Source organism: Scylla paramamosain, unplaced genomic scaffold (genome assembly GCF_035594125.1).
Source record: "Scylla paramamosain isolate STU-SP2022 unplaced genomic scaffold, ASM3559412v1 Contig44, whole genome shotgun sequence".
In the NCBI taxonomy this organism is placed as follows: Eukaryota; Metazoa; Arthropoda; class Malacostraca; order Decapoda; family Portunidae; genus Scylla; species Scylla paramamosain.
This window is the reverse complement of record NW_026973709.1, coordinates 247,501-267,235: the sequence shown is the minus strand read 5'-3', so window position 1 is coordinate 267,235 and position 19,735 is coordinate 247,501. Positions and strand designations below refer to the sequence as shown.

The following is a 19,735-nucleotide window of genomic DNA, read 5'->3' as shown; positions in this document are numbered from 1 at the left end:
CTGTTTTCCAAGGCCACACAGATAATTAGCCTGGTTCTCAAGACCATTCCGTTTGTTAATAATAAAGAAATCTTGTTAATCTGCCACTACAACTGTAAAAACACCATTAAAAGTTTGTGTAGCCTCAACCACAGACTTCTGAAAGTGGTGATGCGGCGCAGTGTTTTGGAACATGGTCCTAAGAGAGAGAGAGAGAGAGAGAGAGAGAGAGAGAGAGAGAGAGAGAGAGAGAGAGAGAGAGAGAGAGAGAGAGAGAGAGAGAGAGCACACCGGGGGAGGAAGGTGGCCAGCAAGGGTGACGAGCATTGAGATTCCTATCTCAATGGTGACGAGTCTAAGGCAGGAGGTGCACAGTTTCTCCCTCCCTCTCTGGAAAAAAAAAAAAAATCAATTAGAAGATAAAGAAAAAAGTTTACCTTGAAAAAGAAAACGGGAGGATAAGAATTTTTTGTCTTTAAGAGAATGATACAAAAAATAAATGCGTTTCAAATTTATAGATTACTGTAATAAAATAAATAAATAAATAAGTAAAATGCCTGAAAGGCTAATGAGATTATATTGGTTTTCAAGATTTACAGGCTCAGAGATGCGTCAGTCACCTTGTCTTACCTGTTCACCTGGGAGGGCGCTGGGAGGGCTGGGAGAGGGGGAGTGAGAGGTGAGCGGGTTCCCATCCTTCTCTCACATCCTGGTTCCTGCTGCCACTTCAGACAGTGCTAAACTCATTCAGTTGTTTTAAAGGCACCTCATTTAAGCTCTGGCGGCGGCGGTGGTGGTGGTGGTGTTAAGCGTCTTGTGTTGCTTATGATGTTACTGGTAGTGGAAGTGACGGTGTTGTGTGTGTGTGTGTGTGTGTGTGTGTGTGCGCGCATTACCTCCCCCCTCCCCCACCACCAGTAACATCAATAACCACAACACAAGCATTACAACTTACAACCAAAACGCTTCCAACTTACAAATACCAAAACGCTTTTCCGCTTATCCTTCACTGCCTGTTGTTACGTCAAGATGAGGCCACACTGCTCCACTCACCCCCTGCCTGCCTGCCTGCCTGCCTGCCTGCAAATTTCTCCGGTGTTGAGGCAGTGCGTGTGACCGACCAGCGTTCCGTCAGCTGTGTCAGGGCGGCTTAGGCAGATATCATGGTTACAAAAGCTGGTTGTCTGATCAATGGGCGACTAAACACCGTATCCTGAAAGTCTGTTCTGAACTTTCACTACATTTAAAAGGCTGTAGTTGAAGCGACACTAATTTAAAGGTAATTTTACGGTTCTGGTGGCAGACTGATCAGCTTTCTATGTTATTAATAGGAGAAACACCCTTGAGAACCAGGCTAATCATCTCTGTGGGCTTCGAAAATTGTCTTGCTGAGAGAATAAACCGTTTCTGAGTACTGGACCTGGTAACAATGAGGTGGTGGTGGTGGTGGTGGTGGTGGTGGATTAAGGGGAGGAGCGGAGGGGGGAGGGGGATTAGCAGGGTCATTAACGAGGGTGGTGGAGATTATTACTGTCCCTCTCTCTCTCTTTCTCTCTCTCTCTCTCTCTCTTACTTTTTTTTTCATTTTCTGTTTGTCTTCATTATCATCGTCTTTTCTTTCTTCCCGTTAATCATTCCCTTCGCCAGCATCCTTATCATTCCTCAGGAGACTTGGGGGGCCGAAAGTTCGTGGGGAGAGAGAGAGAGAGAGAGAGAGAGAGAGAGAGAGAGAGAGGGGGGGGGAGGCAGGCAGGCTTATTGCTTTACTGTACCAGAGATTTTCTTTTTCTTGTTTAATTTTTCCCCTTCTTAACTTTATTCAGTCTTTTTTGTCTTATTTTTTTTTTCTATTTTATGGGTGAGGCAACAGCTACCACCACCACCACCACCACCACCACCAGCATACTGCAGTACTTGAGTCGCCCTGTTTAGTGTCAGAGTTGTATTCCAATAGGCTTTGCTCTCCCACCCCGACCATTTTCCAAGGTCACAGACATGATTTGGCGGGTTCTCTAGACAGTTTCACCTGTTAGTAATATAAAAATGCCGTTAATCAGTCACTAGAACCGTAAAAATATCCTTAAATACTCGTGTAAGCTCAGAGGCGTTTTTTTCTCACTCTCATTAATAGTGAAGGTGTGGCAAAAAGCTTCTCAAGATGGTCCTTAGAATCTTGACAGCCAAACACGCGTTGCTGCCGAGTGTTTACGAGTCGTATTAGCGAAGCGACACACACACACACACACACACACACACAGGAAAGGAAGGCTCGTGGTGGTGGTGGTGATGGTGGTGGTGGTTGTGGTCCTCCCTTATCACCAGAGCAGAGCAGGGAAGAAGAAAAAGCAAGTAAACAAACAAACAAACAAACAACAATAATCACACACACACACACACACACACACACACACACACACACACACACACACACACACACACACACACAAAAACAAACAAAAATAAACAAGTTTTAAACATCGAAAACTTTAAACGTAGAAAACTTGACTCAAATAAACCCAACCCTGTCTATTAACGTTCCAAACTGACCTGTCCCTGACCCTGCCTGACCCTCGCTGACCCTGCCTAATCCTGACCTGACTTCACACCCTTCCTTTGACCTTAAAATAACTCTTTCAGCTTAATTCAATGATTCTTTTTAGGAGTTAATATTTGAGAGAGAGAGAGAGAGAGAGAGAGAGAGAGAGAGAGAGAGAGAGAGAGAGAGAGAGAGAGAGAGAGAGAGAGAGAGAGAGAGAGAGACTCAATTTTCCTAACCTAACCTCGCTAGTCATGTTTTAAATTGATCTCGCTTCAAGACACCAGACACCACCAAACACCACACCACGCACACCACAACACCACACACGGCATCAAAACACCCTCTCTTGTTATCGAAACCCACTCATCAACCCACATAAAGAATTCCCGGTGTGTGTGAATGCTCTATGCTCGTGTCTAGTGTAAAGGGTTGAGGGTCGAGACAAAGGGAGGATGAAGGGAGACAAGGAGAGGAACTAAAGGGTTGAATTTGGGCTGTTTATGTATGCTGGGGGGGGGAGCGTGGAGGTGGGTGGAAGATGTTAGTGGACAATACCTTGCCACCTGTTCCTCCCGCCAGGTGTGATGGAGGAGGGGGAGGAGGAGGAGGAGGAGGAGGAGGTGGTGGTGGTGGTGGTGGTGGTGGTGGTATATTTCAAAACAAGTTATCTCTCTCTCTCTCTCTCTCTCTCTCTCTCTCTCTCTCTCTCTCTCTCTCTCTCTCTCTCTCTCTCTCTCTCTCTCTCTCGTACTCCATTCACTAAACCAAAACCACGAAATTTAAACCACCTCCTCCTCTTGCTCCCCCTCCGTCAGCAGTAACTGGGGCGCTGGCGTAGGTGGGGTGGACTTTGGGGCGTGGGGGGGCGTGGGTGGGCGGGGATCAGAACAAAGAGATCGTGGCGTGGTGTGTGCGATAGCGATGACTCTCCTTGCGGTGCTGATCTCGCCCCCCCACGCCCCCAACAAGCTCCCCCCCCGTCAGAGACCATCCTCAAGTCGTGGGCGCCGCCGCTAATGGCCGCCCCTCCTATCTTGTTAGGTCTCCGTCTCACTATCACTATCATTCTCTCTCTCTCTCTCTCTCTCTCTCTCTCTCTCTCTCTCTCTCTCTCTCTCTCTCTCTCTCTCTGGGTTTTAGTTAGTAAGTATTGTATTAAGGTTTTCGTTGTGTGTGTGTGTGTGTGTGTGTGTGTAAGTCACTGAGACAGATCATGACAAAAGTAGATTCCCCTTCCCCCTCCCTCTCCCCTTCCCTCTCTCCTTTCTCCCTCTCTCTCTCTCTCTCTCTCTCTCTCTCTCTCTCTCTCTCTCTCTCTCTCTCTCTCTCTCTCTCTCTCTCTCTCTCTCTCTCTCTCTGTGCCATCACTACCTACCTCTCTCATCTTGTTAAATCTCATAATTACGGCACACAGTCATCAACCCTTTCACACCATAAATATACGTACATAGAAACACACACACACACACACACACACACACACACACACACACGAAGACGCGAGAAGGAAAGAAGGAAGGAAAGAAAATGGAAGGAAAGGAAAGGAAAGGAAAAAGGAAGGAAAGAGACCGAAGGAGGAGAGAGAGAGAGAGAGAGAGAGAGAGAGAGAGAGAGAGAGAGAGAGAGAGAGAGAGAGAGAGAGAGAGAGAGAGAGAGAGAGAGAGAGAGTCATTGTCACTCACTCACAAATCACAACAAATTTAAACAGTAACAAATAAAAGATGGAGAGAGAGAGAGAGAGAGAGAGAGAGAGAGAGAGAGAGAGAGAGAGAGAGAGAGAGAGAGAGAGAGAGAGAGAGTCCCCGCTACACCACCCTCCTACTCTCTCTCTCTCCCTCTCACACCTTCCTCCCCAGTGGTTAATAAAGAAGCCTGCCTGGCCACTCTCACCCCAGGGACACATATTACCTCCCCCTATCAGACTAATTAATCTCCCCTCCTCCCCTCATCTCCTCCGATCATCTCCCCTCCTCCCCTCCCCTCATCTCCCCTCCTCCCCTCATCTCTATTCCTTCAATCTCCAAACTCCTCCTCCTCCTCCTCCTCCTCCTCTGCTGTCCTGTGTCTCTTCCCTGTAGCTAGTTAGAAGTAGTTACCTAACAGCCTTGCAAGAATCAAAAGGTCTGTTGCTGTTTGGCTTTCCTTTGTATTCTTTTGTGTTCCTTTGTATTCCTCCTCCTCGTCCTCCTCCTCCTCTTTCTCCTCCTCCTTCTCCTCCTCCTCCTCCTCGCCTTTTCTTGTTCCTCCCACTTCTTCTGTTTGTTGTTGTTGCTGTTGTTGTTTTTGTTGTTGTTGTTGTTGTTGTTGTCTTTTTCATATCTTTTTGTTGTTATTATTATTATTATTATTATTATTATTATTATTATTATTATTATTATTATTGTTGTTGTTGTTGTTGCTATTTTGTTCCCCTGTTCTTTTCATTTTTTTTTATATAATATAGATTTTTTTTCAAATTTCGCTTCAGAGAGAGAGAGAGAGAGAGAGAGAGAGAGAGAGAGAGAGAGAGAGAGAGAGAGAGAGAGAGAGAGATGATGATGATGATGATGATGAAGGCAAAAGAAAATTGAGAGAAAGTAGAGGGATGAATAGAAAGAGTGAAGCGTGGAGGAGGAGGAGGAGGAGGCGGAGGAGATAAGATTATCCCGATGACCTGCCGTGGGTACAGAGAGGGAGAGAGTGAGGAGACTTCCCTAGGGACTCCTCCTTCTCCTCCTCCTCCTCCTCCTGCTTAGCGATGGGAAAAAGTGCGTATCAATGAGAACTTAGAGAGAGAGAGAGAGAGAGAGAGAGAGAGAGAGAGAGAGAGAGAGAGAGAGAGAGAGAGAGAGAGAGAGAGAGAGAGAGAGGTGAGCTTATGAGAAATAGAATCTCTCTCTCTCTCTCTCTCTCTCTCTCTCTCTCTCTCTCTCTCTCTCTCTCTCTCTCTCTCTCTCGCTCTCGCTCTTTTTTCTTCCTTCTTTTCTCCTCCCCTCAGACAGCCAACACTCGCCTCCTTACTGACAGGCTTAGAGAGGGAGGAGGAGGAGGAGGAGGAGGAGGAGGAGAAGGAAGGGAGAAAAAGCGGAGGAGTTGAGAGGGAACGATAAGTCACGCGGAAGATAACGAATTGTAGAGAAACACGCAATGTCACACACACACACACACACACACACACACACACACACAGAGAGAGAGAGAGAGAGAGAGAGAGAGAGAGAGAGAGAGAGCGAGCGCTTAAGGACACAAAGAGAAATCAGAGCAAATACTGTCCTTCTTCTTCTTCTTCTTCTCCAAGAGTGTATAATCTCCACTTGACAAGAGAAAAAAATAAATGTCTCTTAAATAAATGTTTCTTAAATTAACATATTTTTCCTGGTGTTTAGCTAAATACTTGTGTACAGAGGAGGAGGGAGGCAGGGAAAATGTTGCCCAGCCCCGCCAAGCCCCGCCCCGTCCCGCCCCGTCCGCCGCAGCTACGGTACCAATCCCCTTCTCTCACCATCAATATTTAGCGTAATTTCCAGGGTTTTCCAGGTGTTTTCAGGTGTTTCTAGACTCGGGTATATAGCAGGAGGTGAAGGAAGAGGATGTGAAGCGGAGAGGAGGAGTATGAAGAGGAGGGGAGAGGAGAAAAGGGTGTTGGGGAGACGAGGAAAAAAGAACACTTCGGCCCAAAGTCGACATTGTTTTTTTTTTTTTTGCGGAGTTAGCATTGTTTTGATATTGAATTTATTAATACAAAAATATAGCATGTTAAAATATACAACAAGGTCTGCTGTAGCTGTGTTTTTGTTTGTGGGTAAAATACATTTTCGGCATCGTATTGATTTTAACTTTTTTGTTGTTAGATCGCCTAGGATTGTTTTAGTATTTGATTTAACACTTAAAAAATATAAGAAACGTGTCCCGAGTAATAACATCCAGTACAGTATGTTTAATTTTAAAATACGTCCAACACCGAATATGAAAACTTAATTTCATTATTCGGAGAGGAATTTGTTTTCTTTATTTAGCTGAAAAGTAAAAAAAAAATGTATTCAGGATATTCAATATAATCTAGTCAGGCTGTGTTTTCTTTCACGATATTATGAGTTTTTTGTGGAGCCGTTCGTAAAAATTACACATCGTTTATCGGAAATTTCGTTATTATTACTGGGTTCGGAAATCTTATTATATTTTGAGTATTACTTAAAATATGAGGCGAGTCGGAAAATATTGTGCATTCTAGTGAGGGCGTCTTCTTCTTGCGATTTTCAAAATGAATTACGTAACGTAAATATACGGGCCGAGCCGAACACTCTCCCTGCCTCCCTCCCTCTCCGTACATCAATATTTAGTTAAACTTCAGAGTGCTTCCAGACTTAGACGAGAAGGAGAAAGAATTAACCTCACAAATATTTACATAACCCCGAAATGCCTCCAATAAACGTGACGTCATCAGAGCCAGACCAAAGCCTTCCCTCCTGGCTGCCCGTGTCTCTTCCTCGACATTTCTCTCAATTTCCAGGGTTTTGCGGACATTTCCAGGCATGTTGCAGTGGTAGTAGTAGTAGCAGTAGGAGGAGGAGGAAATGAGCAATGGAGGAGGTGGAGGAGGAAGAGAAGGAAATGAGGAATAGAGGAGGTGGAAGGATTGGAGAGAGAGAGAGAGAGAGAGAGAGAGAGAGAGAGAGAGAGAGAGAGAGAAAGAGGTTGGTACGGGCGCCGCATTTTGGTGACCGTCCTGTCCACTTGAAGCAAGATGTACATGCGTGTTGTAAAGGTCCGATCATTTTGTCTCCAGTGCGCATCGTGACAAAATTAAATGTTTAATTGTTACGTTCGTTCACTTGATGAGAGACAAGAAAAAATATTGCCGAGGAAGACTCAATCGGACTCCTCTTCCTCCTCCTCCTCCTCCAGGGAGGAGGAGGAGGAGGAGGAGGAGGGGGGATTAGTGGGAGGAAGAGGGAGAGGAGTTAGGGAGGGCTAGAGAGGGAGGAGGGGGAGAAGGTTAGTGGGGGAAGGGAGAGAGAGAGAGAGAGAGAGAGAGAGAGAGAGAGAGAGAGACACCACCCACCCACCTACCCACCATCACAACCACCACCACCATCACAACCACCACCACCACTAGCACCAGCACCACCACCCGCAGCACCACCACCACCACCTCCATCACAGACGTAGATGAGGTGGCAATGACTGTTAATGCAAGCTAGTTTGTATGATAAGCACTTGCCTCGCAGCACACCTCGCCCTTACACAGCCCAGCAGACCCTTCATTGGCAGGTCCAAGGGAGGAGGTGGGACAGACAAACACAGGGGGCTGAAGTGCTGGACAATTCTGAGTCTGGTGATGCATGGCTGTTGAAGTGAGGGAAGTGAGGAAGCTTGCTCTCTCTCTCTCTCTCTCTCTCTCTCTCTCTCTCTCTCTCTCTGTGGGTGTCTGGCCTAACGCATTGCTTCCTCTTTCCTCTCGGGTTATCGGAGCAGCTCAATGTAATGTGATATTAACGATAATGTGTCCCTTTTCCCCGCTGCCCATCGAGTACTGTGTGTGTGTGTGTGTGTGTGTGTGTGTGTGTGTGGGAGGTGATTCTGTGTGTTTGTGTGTGTGTGTGTGTGTGTGTGTGTGTGTGTGTGTGTGTGTGTGTGGAGGGAAAGAAAGGTAGGGAGGAAAGGAGAGAAGAAAGGATTGAAGAGATGGAAGGAAGGAAGGAAGGAAGGAAGAAAGGAAGGAAGGAAGGAAGAAGGAAGGAAATAAAAAAAAAAGAAATTTGAGGAAGAGAATGCATGAATAAATGAATGAATGGAAGAATGAATAAGAGAATGAATGAACAAACGAACGAACGAGGGAAGGAGAGAAGGAAGAAAAAAAACACAATTCTTTTATTACAATTCTGCCATGTCTAACAACAACAACAACAACAACAACAACAACAAAACCGAACGAATAAATCAAAACTTGTAGAAAATTAACAGATTCTTCCCTATACCCCCCCAAGTCTTCTTCCTGCACCCCCCTTACCCTCAGATCCCCCTCCCCCCTTCCCTTCAGCCACACCTGTAATTTACCTGTCCTTGTACAAATTGATTAAGTTATTGTAATTCAGTCTCGTTTTGCATATCTATTCTCTCTCTCTCTCTCTCTCTCTCTCTCTCTCTCTCTCTCTCTCTCTCTCTCTCTCTCTCTATGTAAATCGTTCTTTTCTTCTTTATTTGCTTTTTCTTCCGTTTATCCATGTGTTGTTATTATTTATTCTCGTTTCCTTCTATTCCACGTTTTCTATAAGTTATTTTGGGGGTAACTATTTCCTGCCTATTTTCGTGTCTGTGTCTGTCTGTCTTTCTGTCTGTCTGTATGTATGGCTGTATATATCTTCTATGGTTATCTATATGGTTGGAAATTGTAATTTTTTCCTCTTTATTTTCCCTATTCATGTTTATTTATTGGTCAGGAAAATTTTGGGGGATAAGTTTGAAAAATTTTGTATATATTCTTTTCTTCTCCTTTATTTTCTTTTGTTTGTTGCTTTTTTATTTTTTGATATTCGTATTATCACTGTCTGTAAGTTTCCTTTATCGCTTTCCTTGGTGTTTGTAATAATAGTAATAATAATAGACTAGTTTAGGCTAGGCTAGGTTAGGCTACGTTAGGTGAAGCTACGTTAGGTAAGGTTAGGTTGGGTTAACTTTAGTAAATATATGTCAGGTTTATGTAAGAGAGAACTAAGGAAAACAGAGAGAGAGAGAGAGAGAGAGAGAGAGAGAGAGAGAGAGAGAGAGAGAGAGAGAGAGAGAGATCCATTACCCATTACCCTGATAGATTCTCTCTCTCTCTCTCTCTCTCTCTCTCTCTCTCTCTCTCTCTCTCTCTCTCTCTCTCTCTCTCTCTCGTATATATGTTTTCTTTGTCTCTTTACGTCTGTTATTATTATTATTTCTTTATTTTGTTTAATTTTTTGGTAAGATTTAAGTGCCATTGATAGTAGTAGTAGTAGTAGTAGCAGTAGTAGTAGTAGTAGTAGTAGTAGTAATAGTAGTAACAACACACACACACACACACACACACACACACACACACACACACACACACACACACACACACACACACACACACACACCTCAAACAGCCCCTTTAAAAAAAAAAAAACACCATTTTCAAGTTGCAAAACTCTCATGGACTTCGGCGCGTAAAGAAGGAAATGGGATGTTTTAAAGGGGCGGGATAGGTGTGGGCGCGTATGGGAGAGAGAGAGAGAGAGAGAGAGAGAGAGAGAGAGAGAGAGAGAGAGAGAGAGAGAGAGAGAGAGAGAGAGAGAGAGAGATTTAATGCTTTTATTCACAAAAAATACAATATAATTTGTGAAAAAGAGTGTTGGTCCCTGATGGACAGTCTTATCAGGATGATGTTTGATTATATAAATAAATTAAATGTAAAATCACAGCCTTTGTAGGCACTAGTTTTATTTGAGGCACCATTCGTTACTGCACTATCACAAACGTGCTTGTCTCATTTCATTGCACAAAATTTCGGGTATTCCCTTAATGTTTGTGGCAGAATCGCAATAAAGTGTTTTGCCAGTTCGGATAGTGTAGGACTGTAGGTGAAGGTGTGGGGCAGTGTTTTGTGAGGTGTGAGGGACGAGCACAGTCCCTCAGGTAGTGTTCAAGACTGTGTCCCTCCGACGCACCGCACAGTCGGCATCGTGTCTCCTCCTCCGATGTCGCGAAGCCGAGTTGCCACGGGTAAGGGTACCCGAGACGTATCCTGCATGTCACCACCTCACACAGGCGGCTCGGGAAGTTTCGGGCTGGGGGCGGGCAGCCTGCTGCGGCAACTTGGCGGAACCATCTGACACTCGCTCCCCTGGTCGTGTTGTTCCTGCTGTCGCTGCCTCTCTGCGTGGGCTTTCACTGCTCCTCTCAGCTGATTCAACGTCCTGGAGCTGACTGTAGCCACCGTTGTGTCAGTGGCTGCCCGTTTGGCGAGGGCGTCCGCTTCTTCATTTCCTGAGATTGCCACGTGGGATGGTAATGGTATCCACGTGAGAGTGACACTTCTGGCCGCATTGTGGATGGCTCTTGCTGTTTTCCAGATGGCTCGGGTTTGTGTGATGTTTTCTCCATCCTGCTTGTTGATCGCTGCAATGGCAGTCATGGAGTCAGTGGCAATAAGTACATTGCTGCAGTGGTAGGTGTAGGCGTGTTCAAGTGCCATTACTATCGCAGCTAATTCAGTTTGTGTGGAGGAGGAGAAGTCAGTTGTTCGAGCAGAGGCGGTGGTGATGATGGCGGAGACTGCCGCGCGCCCATTGTCGGTCTTGCATACATACGCCGCCCCAGACCGCCCTGTCATCGGATCAGTGGAGCCGTCGGTGAAATATGTAGCAGTGTGTGCCCTCTGGGCGGCGCTTATGGTATGGAGCCCTTCTTGCTGCAGTTCTGCCATTGCACACAGGATTTTCTTTTTCCGTGGTGGGCTGATGATGGTGGTGATGCATGGCGCTTCCCACGGGGGTGCAGTTTGAGCCTCGGTAGGGGCGGCAGCGGTCATTAATGTCCCCCAGGTGACCCCAGAGCTGTCGAGGGCTTCCACCGCTCGTTTAAACCAGAGAGAGAGAGAGAGAGAGAGAGAGAGAGAGAGAGAGAGCAGGCTTATTGTTTACTGTACCAGAGATTTTCTTTCTTTCCTGTATAATTTTTCCTCTTCTCAACTTTTTTCAGTCTTATTTTTCTCTTTTTTTCTATTTTATGGGTGAGGCAACAGCTACCACCACCACCACCACCACCACCAGCATACTGCAGCACTTGAGTCGCCCTGTTCAGTCTCAGAGTTGTATTCCAATAGGCTTTGCTCTCCCACCCCGACCATTTTCCAAGGTCACAGACATGATTTGGCGGGTTCCCTCGACAGTTTCACCAGTAAGTAATATAAAAATGTCGTTAATCAGTCACTAGAACCGTAAAAATATCCTTAAATACTCGTGTAAGCTCAGAGGCGTTTTTTTTCACTCTCATTAGTAGTGAAGATGTGGCAAAAAGCTTCTCAAGATGGTCCTTAGAATCTTGACAGCCAAACACGCGTTGCTGCCGAGTGTTTACTGCGTTGTTGCCGAGTGTTTACTGCGTTGCTGCCGAGTGTTTACTGCGTTGCTGCCGAGTGTTTACTGCGTTGCTGCCGAGTGTTTACGAGTCGTATTAGCGAAGCGACACACACACACACACACACACACACACACACACACACACACGCACAGGAAAGGAAGGCTCGTGGTGGTGGTGGTGATGGTGGTGGTCCTTCCTTATCACCAGAGCAGAGCAGGGGAGAAGAAAAAGAAAACAAACAAACAAACAAACTAACTAACTAAATTAAAGTCTCTCTCTCTCTCTCTCTCTCTCTCTCTCTCTCTCTCTCTCTCTCTCTCTCTCTCTCTCTCTCTCTCTCTCTCTCTCTCTCTCTGGGTTTTAGTTAGTAAGTATTGTATTAAGGTTTTTTTTTTTGTGTGTGTGTGTGTAAGTCACTGAGACAGACCATGACAAAAATAGATTCTCTCTCTCTCTCTCTCTCTCTCTCTCTCTCTCTCTCTCTCTCTCTCTCTCTCTCTCTCTCTCTCTCTCTCTCTCTCTCTCTCTGTGCCATCACCACTTACCTCTCTCATCTTGATAAATCTCATAATTACAGCACACAGTCATCAACCCTTTCACACCATAAATATACGTACATAGAATCACACACACACACATACACACACACACACACACACACACACACACACGAAGACGCGGGAAGGAAAGAAGGAAGGAAAGAAAATGAGCGTAGAAGGAGAGAGAGAGAGAGAGAGAGAGAGAGAGAGAGAGAGAGAGAGAGAGAGAGAGAGAGAGTAGGGCGGGGTGGACAGGTAAACCTCTCCATCTGTAAGGAAAATGGAGGAAAAGGAGAGAGAAATAGAGAAAAGGGAAGAAAGAGAAAGGGAAAGAGGAAAAGAAAAGGGAGAAAGGGAGGAAATGGAGGAAAAAAGAGGAAATTAGGACAAAAATGTAATGGAAAAAGGAAAATAAGGAAAGAAAGAAAAGAAAAGGACATGGAGGGAGAGGAAGCAAAAGAGAACAGAAAGGAAGAACAAAATAAGGAGAAAGACGAAAAAGAATAAAAAACAGAGAGAGAGAGAGAGAGAGAGAGAGAGAGAGAGAGAGAGAGAGAGAGAGAGAGAGAGAGAGAGAGAGAGAGAGACCCACTAACACCCCCTCCCCACGCCTCCACCACCTCCCTCACCACCCTTTCGCTGAGGTGTAAACAAAGGTGCGGCTCAGGTATGTTCACCTCACCTGTCCGTGCTGTGATAAATGTTCCCTAATTGAGTGGTTATCTTACGCCGCTTCCTTATATATTGTGGGGCGCCAGTTACACCCACGCCCCCTTCCCCCTTCACCCTTCACCCCCTCTCTCCCTCTCCCTCTCTCTCCCTCACCCCCCTTCCGTCTTTGTTGTATAAAAAGCGTTAAAATCGTTTGTTTTTGTCTGTCTGTATGTCTCTCTCTCTCTCTCTCTCTCTCTCTCTCTCTCTCTCTCTCTCTCTCTCTCTCTCTCTCTCTCTCTCTCTCTCTCTCCTATATTTCTTTTCCTGCATGATTCTTCTTCTATTTTTTCCAGTTCTTTATTCTTCTTCTTCTATTTTTTTCCAGTTCTTTGTTTCCTTTTCTCATTTTTATTTCTTTTCTCTTCCCTTTTCTTTTCCCTCTTCCTTTTCCCCCTCTTCCTCTTCCTCTTCTTCGTTTCCTCACGTCTTCTGTATTTCCATTTTTCTCTTATTCTTGCTTCTTCCTTCCTCCTTTCCTCTTCTCCTTTCTCTTCCTTCGTCAAGAGCTATCTCTCTCTCTCTCTCTCTCTCTCTCTCTCTCTCTCTCTCTCTCTCTCTCTCTCTCTCTGGAAATCGTAATGAAACGTAGGATAAGCTGATGATAAACGTGATAACAGATCGATAGATAAATAGATAGATAGATAAATAGATAGATAGATAAATAGATAGATAGATAGATAGATAGAGAGAGAGAGAGAGAGAGAGAGAGAGAGAGAGAGAGAGAGAGAGAGAGAGAGAGAGAGAGAGAGAGTGTCCCCCGCCACACCCCCCTACTCTCCCTCTCTCTCTCTCTCTCTCTCTCTCTCTCTCTCTCTCTCTCTCTCTCTCTCTCTCTCTCTCTCTCTCTCTCTCTCTCTCTGTGTGGGTGTCTGGTCTAATGAATTGCTTCCTCTTTCTAATCGGGTCATTGGAGCAGCTCAATGTAATGTGATATTAACGATAATGTGTCCCTTTTCCCTGCTGGCCATAGAGTACTGTGTGTGTGTGTGTGTGTGTGTGTGTGTGTGTGTGTGTGTTGGGAGGTGATTCTGTGTGTGTGTGTGTGTGTGTGTGTAATAATAATAATAATAATAATAAACGGTTTATTATTTAGGCAGTTGACAAACTGAAAATGTGTGTGTGTGTGTGTGTGTGTGTGTGTGTGTGTGTGTGTGTGTGTGGAGGGAAAGAAATGTAGGGAGGAAAGGAGAGAAGTAAAGATTGAAGGGATGGAAGGAAGGAAGGAAGAATGAAGGAAATAAAAAAAAAAGAAGTTGGAGGAAGAGAAGCATGAATAAATGAATGAATGGGAGAATGAATAAGAGAATGAATGAACAAACGAACGAACGAGGGAAGGAGAGAAGGAAGAAAAAAAAACACACTTCTTTATTAAAATTCTGCCATGTCTAACAACAACAACAACAACAACAACAACAACAACACCGAACTTGTAGAAAATTAACAGATTCTTCCCATTACCCCCCCAAGTCTTCTTCCTGCCCCCCTTACCCTCAGAGCCCCTCCCGCCCCCTTCCCTTCAGCCACACCTGTAATTTACCTGCTCTTGTACAAATTGATGTCTAAGTTATTGTAATTAAGTCTCGTTTTGCATATTTTATTCATAGGTAAACTGGAGGTGAGTGAATATATGCAGGGAGGAGGAGGAGGAGGAGGAGGAGGAGGAGGAGGAGGAGGAGGAGGAGGAGGAGGAGGGCAAAGAAGATATCATGAAGCTTCTAACCTAACACCAACGAATGAAGAGGTTTATATATGCTTCCTCCTCCTCCTCCTCCTCCTCCTCCTCCTCCTCCTCCTCCTCCTCCTCCTCCTCCTCCTCCTCCTCCTCCTCCTCCTTTTCCTCACCCACCTCCTCCTCTTCACACACACACATCAAAGAGCCCCCGTTAAAGAAAAAAAAAAAACATACCATTTTCAAGCTGCAAAACTCTCATGGACTTTGGCGCGTAAAGAAGGAAATGGGGTGTTTTAAAGGGGCGGGATAGGTGTGGGCGCGCATGAGAGAGAGAGAGAGAGAGAGAGAGAGAGAGAGAGAGAGAGAGAGAGAGAGAGAGAGAGAGAGAGAGAGAGAGAGAGAGAGAGATTTTATTTGATTTAATGGTTTTCTTGACCAAAAATACAATATAATTAGTGAAAAAGAGTGTTGGTCCCTGATGGACAGTGTTATCAGGATGACTTTTGAATACATAAATAAATTAAATGTAAAATGACAGCATTTGTATGCACTAGTTATATTTGGGGCACCATTCGTTCACCATCGTGCTAGTCTCATTGGATTGCACAAAATGTGTGGTATTCCCTTAATGTTTGTGGCAGAATCGCAGTAAAGTGTTTTGCCAGTTCGGGTAGTGTAGGTGAAGGTGTGGGGCAGTGTTTTGTGAGGTGTGAGGGACGAGCACACTCCCTCAGGTAGTGTTCAAGACTGTGTCCCTCCGGCCCACCGCTCACCTTGTTTCTGACCCGGCACTTGCCCTTCAAATGCTGAATCTCAGCTTTGCAGGTGACCATGACGCCAAGATATCGATGGGTGGCCACCCAATCTAAATCGTGGCCCTGCAGTCTCAGCTTGGTAGGCGGAGTGGATAGTAGTGTACCTTTCACCCCGAGCTTGGTGAGGTCACGGAGGATGGTCAGGGGCTGAGCTCTGTCAAAAGCCTTTTCAATGTGGAGGAACACTACTGTCTTGGCTTGATGATAAGAGAAGTAGTTGGAGAGGCAGTTGGCAGTACTTCTGTGTTTAACAAAACCGTTCACACTAAAATGTAGGCGCCCCGTTTTGTAGGTAAGGCGAGTGAGCAGTATTCTTTCCATCATTTTGCATATCGTTGAGGTAAGGCTGAGCGGGCGGTACTTGTGTCCCTCACCTGGTTTTGGTATGGGGACAATGTTTGGTGTCTTCCATGCTTCAGGGAGTGTTCCCTGTGATAGGGACATGTTGTACAGGTGTAAGAGTGGCTCCCCCGCAACATTACACACTGCATTCACCATGGAATGTTATGCCATCCACCCCGGGTGCTGTGTCCCGGCTTGTCTTTCTCGCTCCCAGCAGCACCTCCTTCGTTATGGGGCGTCGGTGTGGTGTGGTAGGCGCACGGCCGCAGCGGCACCAGCCTCCCTGGCCGGGTGTAGGTTATTTTTAGCCTCCTTGACGTTTTCAGGCAGACTGTCACTTGCCGCTCGCTCCCGATACTCCCTCATTAACTGAGATGCCTTCCCCGCTGGATCAGGGAGGCGGGGAGGCTTGGTGTGTGTTTGCCTCTGACGCGGTTCACTTGTCTCCACACCTGCGTCATGCTGGCATCATGGTTCAACTTACTCATGTTTTCAAGCCACTTCTCTTCACGAATGGTCTTAATCTGTTCACTGGCATAGGAAGCCCATTCTATCATGTCACGTTTATGGGGTGTGACGTGAGCGGCTGTCTCCATTGTCAGTCCCTCCTCCCCGTGTGTTGGCGTGTTGGCTCTGGTGTCCGCCACAATCTGAGTCAGGAGATCCTTTATGGCCTGTGTTTCGTTCCGGAGGGAATCTTGGTTGGCTTGTTGTGATGCACACACAGCTTTTAGGTCCTGGTTTTCCTTATATAGTTGTTTTTTCTCGTTGTTTTCCCTCAGTGCCCTGGCTTCCTGGCGTAAGGCTTGTATTTCCCTGATGATCGTAGCATTGACATCGCTGGCAGCAGTGGGTGCTTGGCTGGCTGTCGATCTCTCCGTAGCATCCGGATTGGGGGTGGTGGGCGGAAGCACGGGCTGGGTCTTAGCATGGGACGGGCTGGCCTGGTGTGGGGCTCCCTGGGCCTGCATCGTTGATGGTTGGTGACGACTCCAGGGTTGATTGTTCACCTTGGAGGGTTGAGTGGTGGCGGGCAGTGAGGGGTGACTGTTGGTGCCTGCTGGGAGATGGTGAGGTAGCGCCGGGTGGTTGGTGAGTCGGCTGTGAAGCATGATGACGAGTCCCCCGAGGCAAAGGGGGGAAAGCACTGGGGGTTAGTACTGGTAATGGGGAGGAAGCGCTCGGGGTGGCTCCCTGAGCCTGCATCGGTGATGGTTGGTGACGATTCCAGGTTTGATCGGTCACGTGGGAGGGTTGGGTGGTGGTGGGCAGTGAGGGGTGGTTGTTGGTGCCTGATGAAAGATGGTGAGGTGGCGCCGGGTGGTGAGTGTGTGTATGATGATGAGTCCCCTGAGGCAAAAGGGGGAACTCGCTGGGAGAAGGTACCGCTGGTGTCATTTGACCCTTGACGGTATGGAGGTGTGAATCCGGTCTGAGTGGACATCTGAAGCTCCAGGCACAGTGTTCCTGATAACTGTTTGGGCACTTTGGTTTGTCTATCTTCTCCCTGCACAGCTTGGAATCGTGATTCCCGGCACAGAACCCACACCTGGTCTTCCCGTCGCACTGCCACACCCTGTGCCCCCACTTCTGCCAGTTGCCACAAAAGGTCGGCTTCCCCACGTACCTTTCCACCCTGCAGGGTCGCATTCCCGGAAAAAGGAGTGTTGAAGGTAGTTCTCCTTGCCAGAGTGCAATCACCTGATTCATGGGCGCGCGCGCGCGCGAGAGAGAGAGAGAGAGAGAGAGAGAGAGAGAGAGAGAGAGAGAGAGAGAGAGAGAGAGAGAGAGAGAGAGTTACAGTACTTGTGTGAGGCACGTGTGAGGGGAGAGGGGAGATAAGAGGGGGAGAGAGTGAGGGGAGAGGTGTTGACACTCTCTGAGGGGGACCCACCACCAGGGATATCAAATGTCTTCCCTCAACCCCCCCATCCCCCACCCCCACCCCCCATTCCCCTCTCCTTTCTTGCTTTCGTCATCTATTTCTTTTTCGTCTCTCTCTCTCTCTCTCTCTCTCTCTCTCTCTCTCTCTCTCTCTCTCTCTCTCTCTCTCTCTCTCTCTGTATATCCTTTTAAAGCAAAATTAACGTTATTTTTACTATGCTATTTTAATTGAAATATAATAATGATAATAATAATAATTATTAATAATAATGATAAAATTGAGAGAGAGAGAGAGAGAGAGAGAGAGAGAGAGAGAGAGAGAGAGAGAGAGAGAGAGAGAGAGAGAGAGAGAGAGAGAGAGATCCATTACCCACCTGATTCTCTCTCTCTCTCTCTCTCTCTCTCTCTCTCTCTCTCTCTCTCTCTCTCTCTCTCTCTCTCTCTCTTTCTCTCGTATATATGTTTTCTTTGTCTCTTTACGTCTGTTATTATTATTATTTCTTTATTTTGTTTAATTTTTTGGTAAGATTTAAGTGCCATTGATAGTAGTAGTAGTAGTAGTAGTAGTAATAGTAGTAACAACACACACACACACACACACACACACACACACACACACACACACACACACACACACACACACACACATCAAAGAGCCCCCGTTAAAATACAAAAAAAAAAAAAAAGAAAAAAAAAAGAGAAAAAAAAACGTACCATTTTTAAGCTGCAAAACTCTCATGGACTTTGGCGCGTAAAGAAGGAAATAGGGTGTTTTAAAGGAGCGTGGTAGGTGGGGGCGCGCATGAGAGAGAGAGAGAGAGAGAGAGAGAGAGAGAGAGAGAGAGAGAGAGAGAGAGAGAGAGAGAGAGAGAGATTTGATTTGATTTAATTTAATGGTTTTCTTGACCAAAAATACAATATAATTAGTGAAAAAGAGTGTTGATCCCTGATGGACAGTGTTATCAGGATGATGTTTGAATAGATCAATAAAAAAAAACAAAATCAGATAAAAAAAATAGATTCATTTCATATTTTTTTCGTTATTTCCACTAAGTCAATCTTCCGAACACATGAAAAAGTAAACAAATAAACAAAACAAACAATTCTACACTCACATTCTATTTCAATTTTTAACATATAACCCAAAAAAATAATAATAATAACAATAATAATCGTATAAATAATGTCACCCCGTTGCAAACACGCACTCCGCATCGGCCCAGACACAACAACAACGAAGAGGCCAAGACGGAGGGCTGGTGGTGAGAAAAATTTTAACTTTTTTGAGATTTTAACCATTTTCCCGTTCCCCCCGCGCGACCTCCCTTATAGTGAAGCTGTATGGAGCATTGGAGCATGTGTGGGCGCCATTAGAGATGCGATAAAGGCGCGGAATGGCGTGAAATATGTGGAAGATTAGAGGGGTATGGGGGTACGTTACGGTATTGTGATGGGTTTGTTGTGTAATAGAGAGAGAGAGAGAGAGAGAGAGAGAGAGAGAGAGAGAGAGTTATTATTATTATTATTTTATTTCTTGTGTGTGTGTGTGTGTGTGTGTGTAGTTAAATAATAGAACACACATTTAGTAGTAATAGTAGTAGTAGTAGTTGTAGTAGTAGTAGTAGTAGTAGTAGTAGAAGTAGTAGGACAATCTTAATAACAACAAAAAACGCAATAAAAAAGGAAAATACTACATAATAATAACAATCACAAAAAATATAATTAAAAACATTAGTAATTTTGCCGATTATATAAATGATATGTAATTGATCTTAAAAAAAAATAGAAAAAAATTAAAGGCTTAGATTATCATTATTAAAAGACTCAATAATGAGAGAGAGAGAGAGAGAGAGAGAGAGAGAGAGAGAGAGAGAGAGAGAGAGAGAGAGAGAGAGAGAGAGAGAGAGCAAGTGCATACATAACTACTTATACCCCGCTTTCTCTCTCTCTCTCTCTCTCTCTCTCTCTCTCTCTCTCTCTCTCTCTCTCTCTCTCTCTCTCTCTCTCTCTCTCTCTCTCTCTCTCTCTCTCTTCCCCAGTTAAGGTAAGTTAGGGCAGTAGGGAAGAGAGATTGAAGGTCAGAGAGAGAGAGAGAGAGAGAGAGAGAGAGAGAGAGAGAGAGAGAGAGAGAGAGAGAGAGTGAGAGAGAGAGTGTGTTAGGTCAGGTCAAGATTAAAGAGGA

At 45.5% G+C, this 19,735-nt stretch overlaps 1 protein-coding gene across 1 annotated transcript in view; it reads left to right on the top strand.

Annotated features, from left to right (window-relative positions):
• Positions 1-18,736: 18,736 nt before the first annotated feature.
• LOC135098084 (uncharacterized) overlaps positions 18,737-19,735 on the top strand; it is a 51,433-nt gene continuing 50,434 nt past the window's right edge. The window contains exon 1 of the mRNA XM_064000294.1: positions 18,737-18,815. Coding sequence (XP_063856364.1) covers positions 18,737-18,815 — 79 coding nt within the window. The remainder of the gene's footprint in view (positions 18,816-19,735) is intronic.